General features: G+C 40.6%; 1 protein-coding gene across 1 annotated transcript; it reads left to right on the forward strand.

Annotated features, from left to right (window-relative positions):
• The first annotated feature begins 7,924 nt into the window (after positions 1 to 7,924).
• LOC137742976 (uncharacterized) lies at positions 7,925 to 8,359 on the forward strand. Its single transcript, XM_068482902.1, has one exon. It carries the CDS (start codon positions 7,925 to 7,927, stop codon positions 8,357 to 8,359), a length of 435 nt encoding a protein of 144 aa, XP_068339003.1.
• Positions 8,360 to 15,850: the final 7,491 nt, after the last annotated feature.

Raw genomic sequence — 15,850 nt, forward strand, 5'->3', positions numbered from 1 at the left:
TTAAATCAGCAGCCCGTAACATCGATAACTTATCGTCATCTCAACAACTAGTGAGAAGTTCCCGAGGATACCAAAATCTCATTTTGTTCCTCCCGTGCGAATATGCCTAAATTGTACGACTCATAACTCAATTACGATACCGTACTATCCCAAGGTGCACCAATTCGGCTGCAAAAAGTGTTTCGGCGTTCACGTCCCCACAACTCAAAGTTGTTTAGAATTCTTTTTGGTAAGTCTGGTAAACTCGCAATAAGATTATATTTCAATTGTTCCTACTAGCATCGATATGAAAGTGGCGCAAGCACCCGTCAAGTCGATATATCATGAGTTCCTCACCAACTGAGCGAGAAATCATGTCGAGAAAGTTAAAAGAACACTCAAGAATTTGAGGGTCAAAACAAGTTCATGAAATCTAGAGTACAAAATATCTGGATTAAATGTACAATTTCAATGTCTAAGTGGTCTTCCTGGACAGTTTGTCCCTATCCGAAATGATATGGGAAATAGACTGGTGACTCTAAATCAACCCAATTACCTTTAATACCAGGAGCTGAAGTTGAGGGTACGAACAGAGTTGATGCAAACTAATATCAAAAAGTCGAATAATTTCAAAAGTGATGAATTATGATAAAAAAAAATAAAAAATAAAAAATAAAAAACTAAACAATTCCGACGTTGTCCCAAGCCAAAAATAGAGAGGCAAAATTTAAGAATAATCTAACAAGATTTCTTGATGATCAAAAAGTAAAATCACAAAATATTAAACTACCTGGGACCAAAAGTAATTTCCCAACATGTTCTTCCGCCGAGTGTTACCACTTTAGCACCACATTGCCACATGAGACATTTCTAGAGTCTTAACAAAAGTAGACATCGCAAGAATTCTATTAGGTGATATTCTAACAATACTACCAAGGAATCAAAACTAGCAGATATTCCCAATCTCAAAAGGATCAATTCTAACAATGGAAGAATGATGATGGAATTGGTTGGTAAAATCTCCGGTGATACAAGATTATCAATACATTAACTTAGGCTATCAATTTGCCTCAAATCTACACATTTCTTCCACAAAAATAACTTCATTTTAATTCTAAGGACAAGTGCCAAAATGATTTTCTAAAATATCATCAAGACCACGAAACTGCCCAAAATTGAAGAAAAGCTAACATATTTTCCATATTCGACGAGGTGGCGAGATTCGAACATTAGGCACAAAAACCAAGAATACTCACATCACACTTGTGATGAACACAATACTGCCCAACTTATGCTCTGATACCAAATTTTCACATCCCGGCCCGGGCCCCACAATTGTCACATCCCCGCCCAGGCCCCCACCACATCCCGGGCTCGACTCCACTGTAGCACGATATTGTCTGCTTTAGGCCCCGACCATGCCCTCACGGTTTTATTTCTAGGAACTCGCATGAGAACTTCCCAGTGGGTCACCCATCATGGGAGTGCTCTCGCGCGCTACTCACTTAACTTTGGAGTTCCCATGCAACCTGAAGCCAGTGAGCTCCCAAAAGGCCTCGTGCTAGGTAGAGATGAGAATATATATATAAGGATCACTCCCCTGGGCGATATGGGATCTTACAATCCACCCCCCTTAGGGGCCCGACGTCCTCATCGGCACACTACGGCCATGGTTAGGCTCTGATACCAAATTGTCACATCCCGGCCCAGGCCCCCACCACATCCCGGGCTCGACTCCACCGTAGCACGATATTGTCTGCTTTGGGCTTGACCACGCCCTCACGGTTTTGTTTCTGGGAACTCACACGAGAACTTCCCAGTGGGTCACCCTTCATGGAAGTGTTATCGCGCGTTACTTGCTTAACTTCTGAGTTCCCATGGAACCCGAAGCCAGTGAGCTCCCAAAAGACCTCGTGCTAGGTAGAGATTGGAATATACATATAAGAATCACTCCCCTAGGCGATATGGGATCTTACACATAATAATATATTTTTCTAACAAAAACCCGATCCAACCTACAATAATAAATTTAAAGCTACTTAATAAATATACATATCATTCAATTTCTTAAGTGATATACGTACAAAATAAATAAATTTAAAGCTACTTAATAAATATATATATACCATTCAACTTGATGGGATATGCATTCTACAAAACTAGTTTCAATGATCCGACCGTCAAACATGTTTGTATATACTTTGAGATCACATACGCCAAAAATCTCAAAAAACAAACATTTCGAGATCAAGTAACGGGACAAAACTTTTCGACGGTTATAAACGAAAAATCATGATTTAACAATTATTTTAACTCCGATTTTGATGATTTTTTTACAGGTACACTCCTTGATCATATATGAATACAATGAACTAATTTGATCGTCAATTTAAAATATTTGCACAAGTGGATACCACAAAATCTTGTGTTATACTTAATGAAAGTATGAATAAACTCCAAGTGTTAGTGAATCTATTGTTTTGATGGGATACGCATTCTACGAAACTAGTTTCAACGATCTAACCATCAAACTTGTTTGTATATGCTTTGAGATCACATACGCCAAAAATCGCAAAAAAAAAACATTCAGACATCAAGTAACAGGATAAAACTTTTCGACGGTCATAAACGAAAAATCACGATTTAACGGTTATTTTAACTTCGATTTTGATGATTTTTTTTACAGCTACACTCCTTGATCCTATATGAATACAATGAGCTAATTCAATCGTCAATTTAAAATATTTACACACGTGGATACCACAAAATCTTATGTTATACTTAATGAAAGTATAAATAAACTCCTAGTGAATCTATTGTTTTGATGGAATACGCATTCTATAAAACTAGGTTCAATGATCAAACAATCAAACTTGTTTGTAATGCTTCGAGATCGCCTATGCCAAAAATCACAAAAAAAAAAATAATAATAATAATAATAAAAAAAAAACATTCAGAGATCAAGTTACGGGACAAAACTTTTCGACGGTTATAAACAAAAAATCACAATTCAACGGTTATTTTAACACCGATTTTGATGATTTTGTACAGCTACACTCCTTAATCGTATATGAATACAATGAACTAATTCGATCGTCAATTTAAAATATTTACATTAGTGGATAACACAAAATCTTATGTTATACATAATAAAAGAATAAATAAACTTCAAGTGTTAGTGAATCTATTGTTTTGATGGGATATGCATTCTACAAAACTAGTTTCAACGACCGAACCGCCAAACTTGCTTGTATATACTTCAAGATTGCATATGCCAAAAATCGCAAAAAACAAACATTCAAAGATTAAGTAATGAGACAAAACTTTTCGACGGTTATAAACAAAAAATCATGATTTAACGGTTATTTTAATTCCTATTGTGACGATTTTTTAGACCTACACTCCTTGACCATATATGAGTATAATGAACTAATTCGATCTTCAATTTAAAATATTTACACTAGTGCATACCACAAAATCTTATGTTATCCTTAATGAAAGTATAAATAAACTCAAGTGTTAGTGAATCTATTGTTTTAATGGGATACGCATTGTACGAAACTAGTTTCAACGATCCAACCGTCAAACTTGTTTGTATATACTTCGAGATCATATAAGCCAAAAATCACAAAAAACAAACATTTAGAGATCAAGTAATGGGACAAAAATTTTCGACAGTTATAAACGAAAAATCACGATTTTGATGATTTTTACAGATACACTTATTGATCCTATATGAATACAATGAATTAATTCAACCTTCAATTTAAAATATTTACACTAGTGGACCACAAAAAAACTTTACGCGATGCAGTTTGTTCGTTGCGCAAACAAACTTTGCGTGACGCATTGGTTGGTCCGTCACGCAAAAAACCTTTGCGTGACGCATTGGTTGCTATGTCGCATAAACAGTCTTTGCGTAACGCATTGGTTGGTGCATCGCGCAAAGCTTTTTTGCACAACGACCCAATTGTGACGTCACGCAAGTTACATTCTTTTTTTTTTTTTTTTAAATATTATAAAATTTATTGAAAATGTGACTTTACTCTTTTCAAATTCTTTTTTTTTTTTTTTACATAAAACACAACAATTTATTTTTCTAACAAAAAACCCAATCCGAACTATAATAATAAATTTAAAGCTACTTAATAAATATATATGTGTGTGTCTATATATATATATATATATATATATCATTGAACTTGATGGGATATGCATTCTACAAAAATAATTTCAACGATCCAACAGTCAAACTTGTTTGTATATACTTCGAGATCACATACTCAAAAAATTTAAAAAAACAAACATTTAGAGATCAAGTAATGGGACAAAACTTTTCAACGGTTACAAACGAAAAATCTTATTGAAAGATGTTTTGGTTGTCTTCAAGTTTACAAAGGATTTAGACTGAAAATGAATCCCGAATTACTTATTTGTATTAAAATTGGAAGACGATATTGATTTTCTACAAGGATTTATAGGAGAATTGTCGCCATTGTTTATCTACATAAATATGGCATCTGCTCACAAAAATCAACCCGCTCATTATTGAACTAAAACCTATTGTCAATAGCTTAGCATTGAGAATTCAATCGTGAGGATAAGATTAGCTTTGAAGATCATGGCTTCTGTAGGTTTTCTATATAATTCTTAATTACCTACGGTGCATTGGATTTACCCTCAGTTCAACCATATAGCACAAATCAAGGAAATTTCAAGGGGAAACCAACATTTCTTACAATTTATTCCGTGTAAAGTATTCAAATGCTAATTCCCAATGAAGCCCAAACAAGTCTTCAACAATATATCTACAGTCTCACTCCTTTTAATAGGTAAAATTAATAAAGATTAATTAAAAATCCAATCCCACAAAACTCCACCATTACCAAAAAATGGCATAGCAAGTAGGCAAAGGTACATATACAAAATCAAATTGTTTACTGGATAGGAATACATCAAGGAAGGGAGAGGAAATGGAGGAGAAGAGAGATGAAATATTTGAATGATGAATTTAAGAGCAAGGGAGGGTTTGGAGAAGGTTTTGAAGAGAGATGGGGGAGGGAGGTAGTTGCTGCAACTGGGTTTGTAGTTTCTACCTCCCAAACTGATTAAGTGATGTGAAATGTTTTGCGTGACATATGTGAACCTCCATCACACAAAGCTATTTTGCGTGACGAATGCACACCTTTGTCCAACAAAACAGTTTTGCATGACGCAAACTGACGTTGCGCAAAATGTCTTTGCCTGACGTTTTGTTGTCACCATTCCATAAATATACTTTGTGCGATGCAATTTGCTCCATCGCACAAGTTGCCGTCGCGCAAATATGTTTTTGTACTAGTGAAAATTAAATTTAAAAGCCTTTAAAAAAATCTAAATATCTAAAAGAAAAAAATAAGGAAGTAGCATCCTCCCAAGTTCCCCACTCAACCCAGGCCAAACCGTTTGCCACAACCCAAGTTCCCACCCAAGAGCAGCATCGGCCACCAATTTTGTTCCCGATGTTAAATCCACTGTCGTCAACCATTTCTTCTCCGACATCTAGGGAGAGATCGAGCTAAGCAGGAGGAGGTCGAGGCTGCCTCATGGCTGCTCCCGAACCCCAAGGAGATGAAGAATCTGATTCTGAAGCTTGCATAAGCTCTAGAGAAAAATAGTTCTCGTCGTTTCGTTGCGGGTCAATTAGAGCCTAGGCTATTTTGGAGCGCGAAAAGCACTTTCGGTTTAACAGAAAATTAGGGTTGGGATAAAAGGACATCAAGAAGTCGGTAGATATATTCCTCATTGTAAAGAAAGATAGGTGTGGAGCCTAAAATAATCCCAAAAATTCTAGAGGCGACACGTGGACTTTTTATTCAAAAAGGATAAGATTGCCCTCAATAAATGGGTAGGTTTCTCAAATGCACCCGCGCGCAGCTCACATCCCTGAAAGATTCAGCAACTGAACACAACTGCCCACAGCTCATTTGCCTTTGGCAAGGAATTAAAGATACGGATTAATTATCCAAATCCTATCTTTAATACGTTCCTAATTGAAGATTGACTTCAATCAAGTAAGTAATCCTAATTTAATTCAATTAAGGATTATTACCCTATTATCTCAAGATATTATCTCCTATTAAATATCTTGGGAATATTTAGAGAATATTTCTCCACTAAACCCTATATGGTCGGCCCTAACCCTATAAATACCCCACATTCTACCAAATTTAAAAGGCTTTTGCAACTCTAAAAAACCTTAAACACTTTACTCTCTCAGAGAAACTAACTTAAGCATCGGAGATTCGTTGACCTAACCCCCCCCCCCACCTCGGGGGCGCGTGAGGCTTAGGTCTTTAATCAAAGGTGTTGATTGTTTTGCAGATGTATTTTCGTCAAGACTGAAGACGGCAGAAATTTGCATCCACAAATTGGTGTTTTCATTGAGAGTTGATTCAAAATACTCGAAGAAACGTCTCGCATTAGTTTCTTGAATTTTCTGTTACGTTGAATTTCTCACACGTCGTATCAATTAATTTTTCCTAGAAAAGTTTCTTGATCAATCCCTCAAGAAAGGATACAATGGTAGGAAATTCAGAAACTACGACGAACGAAATCCCATACGTGGAAGGATTTGGACCGGAAAGTGGAGACGAGGACATGGCCCCACAACGAAGATCCTCAAGGCTCAACGCGACGGCAGGAAAACCCTATTGCCACGGAGCACCACCTTTGCTGTGACCTAGCAGCCACGGCAAGGCCACCAGGCCACGACACCATTCTCACCAAACCCTAGGCAGAAGACCTAGGTCCACTTCCAAGGCCCTGGGTAGGAGACCCCAAACTTGGCAGCTGACACAGCTAGCCCTGGGCAGAAGGCCCAACCCAACGTAGCAGCAGGCCCGAATTTGAGCCCAGAATTCGGCAGCTACTACTAGCCAAGCAGCTCACCGAGCCTAAGCCCAAGCCACTGAGCCAACAGGCTAAAATATGGCAGCCCAACAGCCATGCAGATCCAAGGCGAGCAAGAACTGATCCAACACACTCCGCGACCTGCTCCTACGACCCGACTTGCGGCCCAACTCATTTCAAGGACACCTCCAGTGGTCCAAATTCCGACCACAGGTCTTACGATCGACTCAGGGTTACTTACACCCCACTTTTCTGCAGGGCTGGCCGCTCTAGGCTCAAGCTTTGTACCTGCAATTCACTATACTTCCACCACGCATGGAGACACCCATTATCTGGACTATTCCAATCCAAATGGGGAGCACCATTTGCCTCAGCAAGTCGTCAATTTGACGAACACCATCGCACAGCAGACCACCTTGGTGAACCAACTCCTCGAGTGCATCAAAATGCAGCGTGCCCCAAATGAGGTGTCCCAAAGCAGGACAATGACAGAAGAACGTGACTCATTCCAACGAAATCCCGGCAAAGAACCGCTCAGCCCACCACGAACCGAGCGTTCGAGTAGTGTACACTCTCATTTGGGCCCCTAGGGATGCGTGTTCTCCTGCCTAGATGCGTAGAGAAGCATTTATTCCCTACTTGGCTCACGAGTTAGTGTGCATTCGAGGTTGGGTCCACACTTTGACGAGCACTCAAGACCTTCCAAGATAAGCGTCCATACGAGGCTAGGTCCACAAGGAGATTCTTCTACGAGGCAACAGAGTAGGCAGTTGCATGACGCATAGAGAATAGCACATGAGCAGTCTCCTAAGTTCCACTAACAGCCACCGCCAGGCGTGATGGTAAGCAGCACAGTTAGAACCATGTACACCATGATTGCGGTATAGACAAGCAGGACATGCTGAAAAGCAACATGGACCAGGGGTAGTTGGAGGCTTCACTGCCTCACTAGGAGTAAATCCAGGAGAAAGTACAAAGGCTCGTAACAGAGTAGCTGCACGGATTCCAGCGTATTGACACTACCGACGATGCCCTCCATAAAGACGTGGCCAACATGAGCAGGTCACCCTTTACAGACGAGATCGAGCGGACGGAGACACCGCGAAAGTTCATCTCACCACATTTCACCTGGTTTGGAGGAGATGAAGATCCAGACAGACACTTGATGCACTACCAAAGTGCCATGACCCTCTACGCCAACAATGATGCTCTCATGTGCAAGATATTTGCCACGACGATACAAGGCGAAGTGCAAGATTGGCTCTACACCTTGCCGCCATGTTCAATCCGGAACTTCGATGAACTTTCCTTGGTTTTCACTAAGGAATATTTGTCTTACTGTTCGATCAAGAAGAGGTCTAACCACTTTTTCAGCATGAAAAAGGATATGAATGAGTCATTCCTCACCTATGTCAAGAGATTCAAGGAAAAAAAGGTAAAGATCGTCGGATGCGATGATAGCATCACATGTTCAGCTTTCCGAAAATGACTCCCAGCAGATCACCCATTTTTCTGAGAATTGATTATGGGCGAGAACCTATCCCTGGCAAACTTTTATGCTTTGGCAGAAAAGCACTCCCTCTAGGATGAAGAAAAACACTCCCAAAAGCCACTTGAGCAGCCGCACAAAAACGCGGAATCGACTCAAAAGAAAGTGAGCAACAAACTACTCGATAACAAAAACAAGATAGGTGACAAACGTAGAGACCAGACCCTAGTCAGAGGGGCGCAGCACCCAAGACATACACCAAGTTCTCAGTCCCAGTTAGCCAGATCTTTCGCGACCTCAAGGATAAGCCATGGTTCAAGCTGCTGCCACCTTTAAAAGGTGACACCTCTAAGATAGATCAAACTAAATATTGCGCATTCCACAGAGGTTCTGGGCACACAACTAATGATTGCACCATATGGCTAAGGTACCTTAAGTAACTCGTGAAGGAAGGCAAGTGCAACTAATATGTTGATAGACCAGCTACCCAGCCAAGGCGAGAAGCAGATGCCAATGCCAAACCCCCAACCAAGACAATCTAAATCAACGGAATTTGTGCCGAATCCAAGCATCTGGGGGCCACCAATAACTCCAAGAAAAAGAAGATCCAGCAGGCGAGATCTGTCAATCAGGTTCAAGCCATAGATGTTGTACCTGGACCAATAATCGGATGCACCGAGCAGGATGCTGAGGGAGTAAACTTTCCCCATGACGACGCCCTAGTGATTTCTGTACAACTGGCCCATGCCATCGTTTATAAAGTCATGGTGGAAAACGACAGCTCAGTCAACCTCCTACAATTGTCAATCATCCAGAAGATGGGCCTGAGAGCATGATCCAACGTAAAGGAGAAATCTTGACCAGATTCAACAGACTCACCTTAACTGCCATTAGCACTATCACACTCAATGTACCCAGCCCGCCGATTGTTTCATTGCAGACTTTCATGATCGTCAGCGACCCATCTCCTCATAATAGGATATTAGGCCGACTATGACTAGTAAAGATTAGAGCTGTAACCTCGATCGAGTACCAGAAAATCCGATTTTGCATCTCGGAAGGAATAGTTAGAGAAATCAAAGGCGACTAAGCCATGTCCAGGTGATGCACTGTACAAGTTCTCAAGATGTTGAAGAAGAAGTTTTTCGCGATAGTAGTAGCAACTAAAGTGCAAAAAGAAGACTCCACCTTCGCCAAATAGCAATTACAGCAGGCAGGTCAAGAAGATGGCGTCGAGGTAGACAATGCCCTGGAAGATGAATCAAGATGGAAACCTAAAGAAGACGCTAATGACATCATTCTTGACCCTCACCAGTCGAAAAAACGGCTAGAATCGGCTCACATCTGAGCTCAGCAAAAAAGGAAAAGCTCACGGCTTTCCTTAGAGAAAATCGCGATGTCTTCGCATGGTCACCCTCTGATATGCCTGACATTGATCCAACAATAGCTTGTCACAAGATGCACATCGATCCCGCTGCCAAACCTGTGATCCAAAAACGGCGACACTTCGCACCCGAACGAGTAACGATTATTGAGGCGGAGATCAACAAGTTACTAAAGGCTAGATCTATTGAGGAAGTGGCACACTCAGTATGGCTAGCTAAAGTCCTGCTAGTAATGAAAAAAGAAAAGGGCAAATGGAAAGTATGCGTGGATTACGCCGACCTCAACAAGGCATGCCCTAAAGACAACTATCCGGTTTCCTGAATCGACTTGCTCGTTAACTCAACATCCGGGAACCGGCTGTTCAGCTTCTTGGACGCATACTCAGGCTACAACCAGATTGCTATGCATAAGCCTGATAAAGAAAAGATCGCATTTGTGATCGAGCGAGGCATATACTGCTATAAGGTCATGCTCTTTGGCCTTAAGAACGCAGGAGCAACCTATCAGTGACTTGTAAACACAATGTTCAAGAAGCAGATCGGAGTCACCGTGGAAGTCTACATCGACGACATCATGGTGAAGGGCAAAGGCAAGCAGCAGTCAGACCATATTCACAACTTGGCAAAAACTTTTGCTCTTCTCCGATAATACAACATGAAGCTCAACCCAGCCAAGTGCATATTTGGCGTCTCCTCAGGCCGATTCTTAGAGTACCTTGTAACCTAACGAGGAATTAAGGCTCATCCAAGGCAGATCAAAGCGAACCTGGACATGAAATCGCCCACAAGTCTGAAGGAGATCCAAGGTCTGACCAGACGAGTAGCCGTACTCAATTCCTTCCTTTTGCAATTTACCGACCGATGCAAGCCTTTCTTTAAGGCAATCAAAAGTGACAATGAGTACGAGAAAGCATTTCAGGACCTGAAGCAATACCTGACATCACCTCCACTGTTATCCAAACCGGAAGCAGTGGAGAACCTATACATCTATCTGGCGGTATCAGAAGTAGCAGTAAGCTCTGCCCTTATACGAGGAGAGATGAGGCCCAATTGCCTGTATTCTACACATCCAAAGCTCTACTCGATGCGGAAACCAGATACCCGAAGATTGAAAAACTAATTGGCACCAGTTGTTGCAGCTTGGAAGCTCATACCATATTTTCAAAGGCATCCGGTCATCGTCATAACCCAGTACCTACTGCGATCAGTCTTGCACAGCCCAGACGTGGTCAATACGGCCTAGCATACCAACCCCGCACGGCGATAAAAGCCTAGGCATTGGCAGACTTTATAGCAGAATTCACCATAAGCTTGAAAGATGCAGCAACACATTCCGAACGCACCCCAGAGGTAGCCGAGCACACCATAGCCGTACCTGCCTCACCAGATAGAGATTTTTGGAGTTTGTAAGTCGATGGATCATCCAACTATCAAAAACCGGGAACATGTCTAGTTCTTACTATCTTAGACAGCTCGATGCTCGAACGGGCGATCACTCTGAGCTTCAAAGCATCAAACAATGAAGTGGAGTATAAAGCCCTACTAGTAAGTCTCCGATTGGCAGAAGACCTAGCGGTGAAAAAGCTTGCAATATATTCTGATTCACAGCTGATCACCAACCAAACCTTAGGGGGGTACGCAGTAAAGCATGCAAGGATGGCCCGATACATCTAAAAGGTACGAGAGCAGCTAGCGATGTTCCAAACATACACACTCACTCAGGTTCCATGAGCAGAAAATGCCTATGTAGATGCACTGGCAAACCTAGGCTCTGCACTAAACCATCAGCTCAAACGCTCTATCCCAGTCGAGTACTTGGAAAAGCCAAGCATAGATGAGGAACCAGCAGTCGAGGTGGCGCATATTAGCACATCCCCGAGTTAGCAAGATCCTATCATCGACTACATAGTTAATAGAACACTCCCCGCAGATAGATTGAAGTATAGGAAGCTCCAAATGAAGGCAGCAAGTTACTACATGTGGAATGGCATGCTCGTTCAAAGATCATTTTCAGGGCCACATCTTCGTTGCTTATCGCCTCCTGATGACCTGAAGATTCTTAGCTCAATCCACAAAGGCGTCTATGGAAACCACTTTGAAGACTGTTCCTTGGCACAAAAAGCTCTTAACGCTGGTTATTATTGGCCAACCATGCATTAAGACGCCAAAGAGTATGCACAAAGGTGCGACAACTGCCAACGTTTCAAGCCTGTGCCCACACTATGATGTGTTACGAATGTGACACATAAATTAAACCCTATTTGTGACAATTGTAGTAATGATGTAAGTAGGGATCGTTCTAACCGGGGATTAACTAGGGGTGCTAATCTAATATAAATTGACTTAAAACACACAAAAACTAAACTTAAAGACTCTAACTAGACTACTATGACTCAAAACAGATTTGAAACACTCAAAACTGCCTAAAACAATCAAATTGACTCAAACAGAAACTAAAACTTGATTTGGACGAATTTGAAAGTGCTTGTGACTCAAAATACTTAAAAACAAAAAATAAGACAAATTATAATGACTAAAACTTAACAAAATATGGGGGGGGGTTGTGTTTGAGCGAAATTAAATTTAATGGACAGATTGTAAAGAAAAACAGATTGTAAGACAATTTGTGATGAACCAATGGATGATGGAATAACTAAGGGGTTCTTCTCCACACATGAAATATATGCAACGTAAATCAATTTCCAGTTATCAATTCAATAAGTTATGAACCTCGACACTCCAAGTTAATTAGGTCGGCTTAAATTAACCTTCAAATTTCCCTAGAATCATTGAATTGGATGAATATGCATCGCAACCAAATTATTCCTAACAAGTTCTCTATATGAACAGCATGATAAAGACACAAGTTAGAATCACTACGTTCTTTGGAAATCATAAGTGATAGGAGCATATTCATGCGACTTAAATGGCTTGTTCTCGTGCATTTACGTTATGTTTCTCTAGTTATTTTAGTCCTTTATGCTTCTTTTGTGTGTTTTCAGGTTCTAAGGGCTTAGGGACCCAGAAAGTGCATTTTGAGGCTATTTGGAGCATTTTTGGGCATGGATTGGATAGCTTAATCATGGAGCAAAGAGGATGGACGAAATTGAAGCCTTGTATGCTCTTTGGGACATAAAACAAAGGGCCTAGCCCAATCAAACAAATCCTTTGAGCCATGGAAAACCTCTAGCCCAATCAAACAATCCATCAAAGCCATGCATCCCTTATGCCATTTTCAGATTTCCACCAACTAACCTAGTTGTCAATCACATGCATTCCCTTCACATTAACCCACATGCACCCTTTATTCTTCATCATTCCAGCCATGCACATTTAATCATTCAATTCCAAACTCAATGCCATGCATTCACATGCATTTCCAACACCAAACATAACCATTGACGTGCCTTCCACACCAATTCCAGCTTTTCTTCATCATTGCAGCCACTTTGCCCTTTTATTTCTGCATTAAACCTATTTCCTTTCCCTAAATTCCAGCCATCCTCCACACCTTTCCAACCTAGCTAACCCTACATGCATTATTCATTCACTCTTCATCATTGCATTCATCACCAAATAACATTCTCCATTGCCGTGAGTTCCCATTTCCTTTCCAGCTTTTCCCTTGTGCAATTCCAGCTTTCCACCAACTTTCCTAGCTGTTTTTCCACCACATTCCAGCCACATGCATGCTTAAACAAACAGCCATATACCCCTCCATTCCTCCTATAAAAACCCTTGCATTCCCATTCAATATACATCTCATTTTCATACACAACACACCACAAACACATCCATTCTTCCTTGCCGTGAGCTCCCATTCCCTTATAATCCAAACACCACTCCTCATCCATTTCTATAATTCCCCAATCCATTCAACACACCAACAACATCTCCTTAGACCTTGTGCTATAACAACGAGGAAGAGAAGAGTGCCTAAACGTTCATACAATTCAAGTTTGAGTTGTTAGAATGTTTAGGTGTTTCTTTGATTTCAAAGTTTAAATTCAATTCTCTTTGTTTTGTACGTATGAGGAATGGAAGAGAAGAGTGCCTAAACGTTCATACAATTCAAGTTTGAGTTGTTGGAATGTTTAGGTGTTTCTTTGATTTCAAAGTTATGAGGAACTAAACCCCCTTTAGCTAGGGGGTGATTCGAAACTATGTTTATATTTGCAATATGAATTGATTAACTTTCGTTGGAATTTCATAAGTTGTGGATTCAATTTGTTTAACCGTTTGATTGATAACTTATTTATGTATGTTTATTGAGAATGCGCGCTTAATTTTCATGCATGAATATGACGCTAGAATATAAGTGAGTTTCACCTAATCGTTATGAACTTATATTTACAAGTAGTGGAGGTTGCTTATAAACAATCGCGTTAAATGAATTCTTGGCACGAGTTTCATGCTCATCATAGTAACGAATGCCTCGTCAACACTTATAGTTTTCATAATGCTTAATGATCTTTGATTGTATCTTTATTGTGTTGTTCACGTAAAGGACTTTTGGAGAATGTTGTGAATTGCGTTGCGCAAACCCATCCAATTCATTAACTTAAGGAAAACTTGACGGTTAATTTAAGCGGACCTAATTAACCCGGAGTGTTGAGTTTCATAATTTATCGAAAGACCAACTGAGAATCAATCTTGTATGCAAGTGTAACATGTGTGGAAAAGAACCCCTTGGCTATTCCATCATCCATTCATATTTACGTTTTGCCTTTAATTACAATTTGTGCATTTTAGTTAATTTCGTCAAATCAAACCCCCCCTTTACTTTCTTAATGCTTAGAATCTGTTTAGTTTATGTTTTAAAGTATTTTTGAATTCTTTGAGTCTAGTATAGTGTTTTATATTGTGTTTCTACGTTTTTTTAGTCAAATCCAAGTGATTAACAATCCCTCCTAATCCCCGGTCCAGAACGATCCCTACTTACATACTTACTACAATTGATAAAAAGAGGGTTTAATTTGTGTGCGTATAAATCTCGCATCAAATTTTGGCGCCGTTGCCGGGGATTAGCAACTTTGCTAATCCCTTGGATTGTTTTATTTTCGTTTGTTTTTATTTTATTCCAGATTCTTAATCTTGTTTTGTTTTTTTTTGTTCTAGGTACTAGTTTATGACTCGGAGTTCTCATCTGATTCGTGAACATATCCTGGAGTGATTGGGTTCTTGGTCCGGCTGCAAGACGTAAAAGAAAGCGCTACTTGGGAGGCAACCCAATGCACTGAATAAAACAAAGCATGTTCAAAAAAAAAAAAAAAAAAAAAAAAAAAAAAGATACTAAACATGGAGAAAGATGGAGCCTTCACAGAGGATGTTTACGTGAAGCCCCACTACGAGGCGTCGAAGCAGAAGGCATAGAAGCGGAAGGCATAGAAGCGGAAGGCATCGGAGCGGAAGGCATCGGAGCTAGAGCATTCCAGGCCTCAATACTTGGCCAAACGCTGGATGACCCAGGAAAAAGGTGCCTCTGGAGATAAGCCGCAAGCCTTTGACGGTCACTGTGAATTCGACCCTCAGATTCTTGCAGCTCATCAAGCTTCCTCTTCATGCCCGACAAATAGTTATTTGCAAGCACATGCAAACTTCTATTCTCGTACTTAAGCTGCTGGATATCTTGCTTAAGACTTTCCACCTCTGCCATCAATGATTCCACCTGACGGGAGCGGGCAAACAGGCGTTGGCCCATGTTAGACACAGAGCTCGCACACTGAACACTAAGTGCGAGGGACTCTTGAACGGCCAACTCATCGGACCGTCCTGACAGCAGCCTACTATCTTTTGCAGTGAGGAGGTTCCTAGCTACTATTGTAGCTGTTGTGGCGTCCTGCATCACGGAGTCTTCACCTGTAAGAAGACCGTTAGAAGATAAAAAAGAAGGGCGCCATACATTACCTTGACGGGGCGCAACCGGATCGCTGCTGAGACTCAAATCTAAGCTAAGGTTCGATGAGTTTGCCATTTTTTCAAAAGTGTTCAAAGAGAAGGGGTGGATGAAGTAAATTTTCAAAGGGCCGGAGACGATTTTCAAGAATGGGAGATCTTCAGAGTGTGTATGTTGGCGGTGATCGATAGCTCTATAAAAAGCCAAGGC

The sequence above is a fragment of the Pyrus communis genome, chromosome 8 (assembly GCF_963583255.1).
Source record: "Pyrus communis chromosome 8, drPyrComm1.1, whole genome shotgun sequence".
Classification (NCBI taxonomy): domain Eukaryota; kingdom Viridiplantae; phylum Streptophyta; class Magnoliopsida; order Rosales; family Rosaceae; genus Pyrus; species Pyrus communis.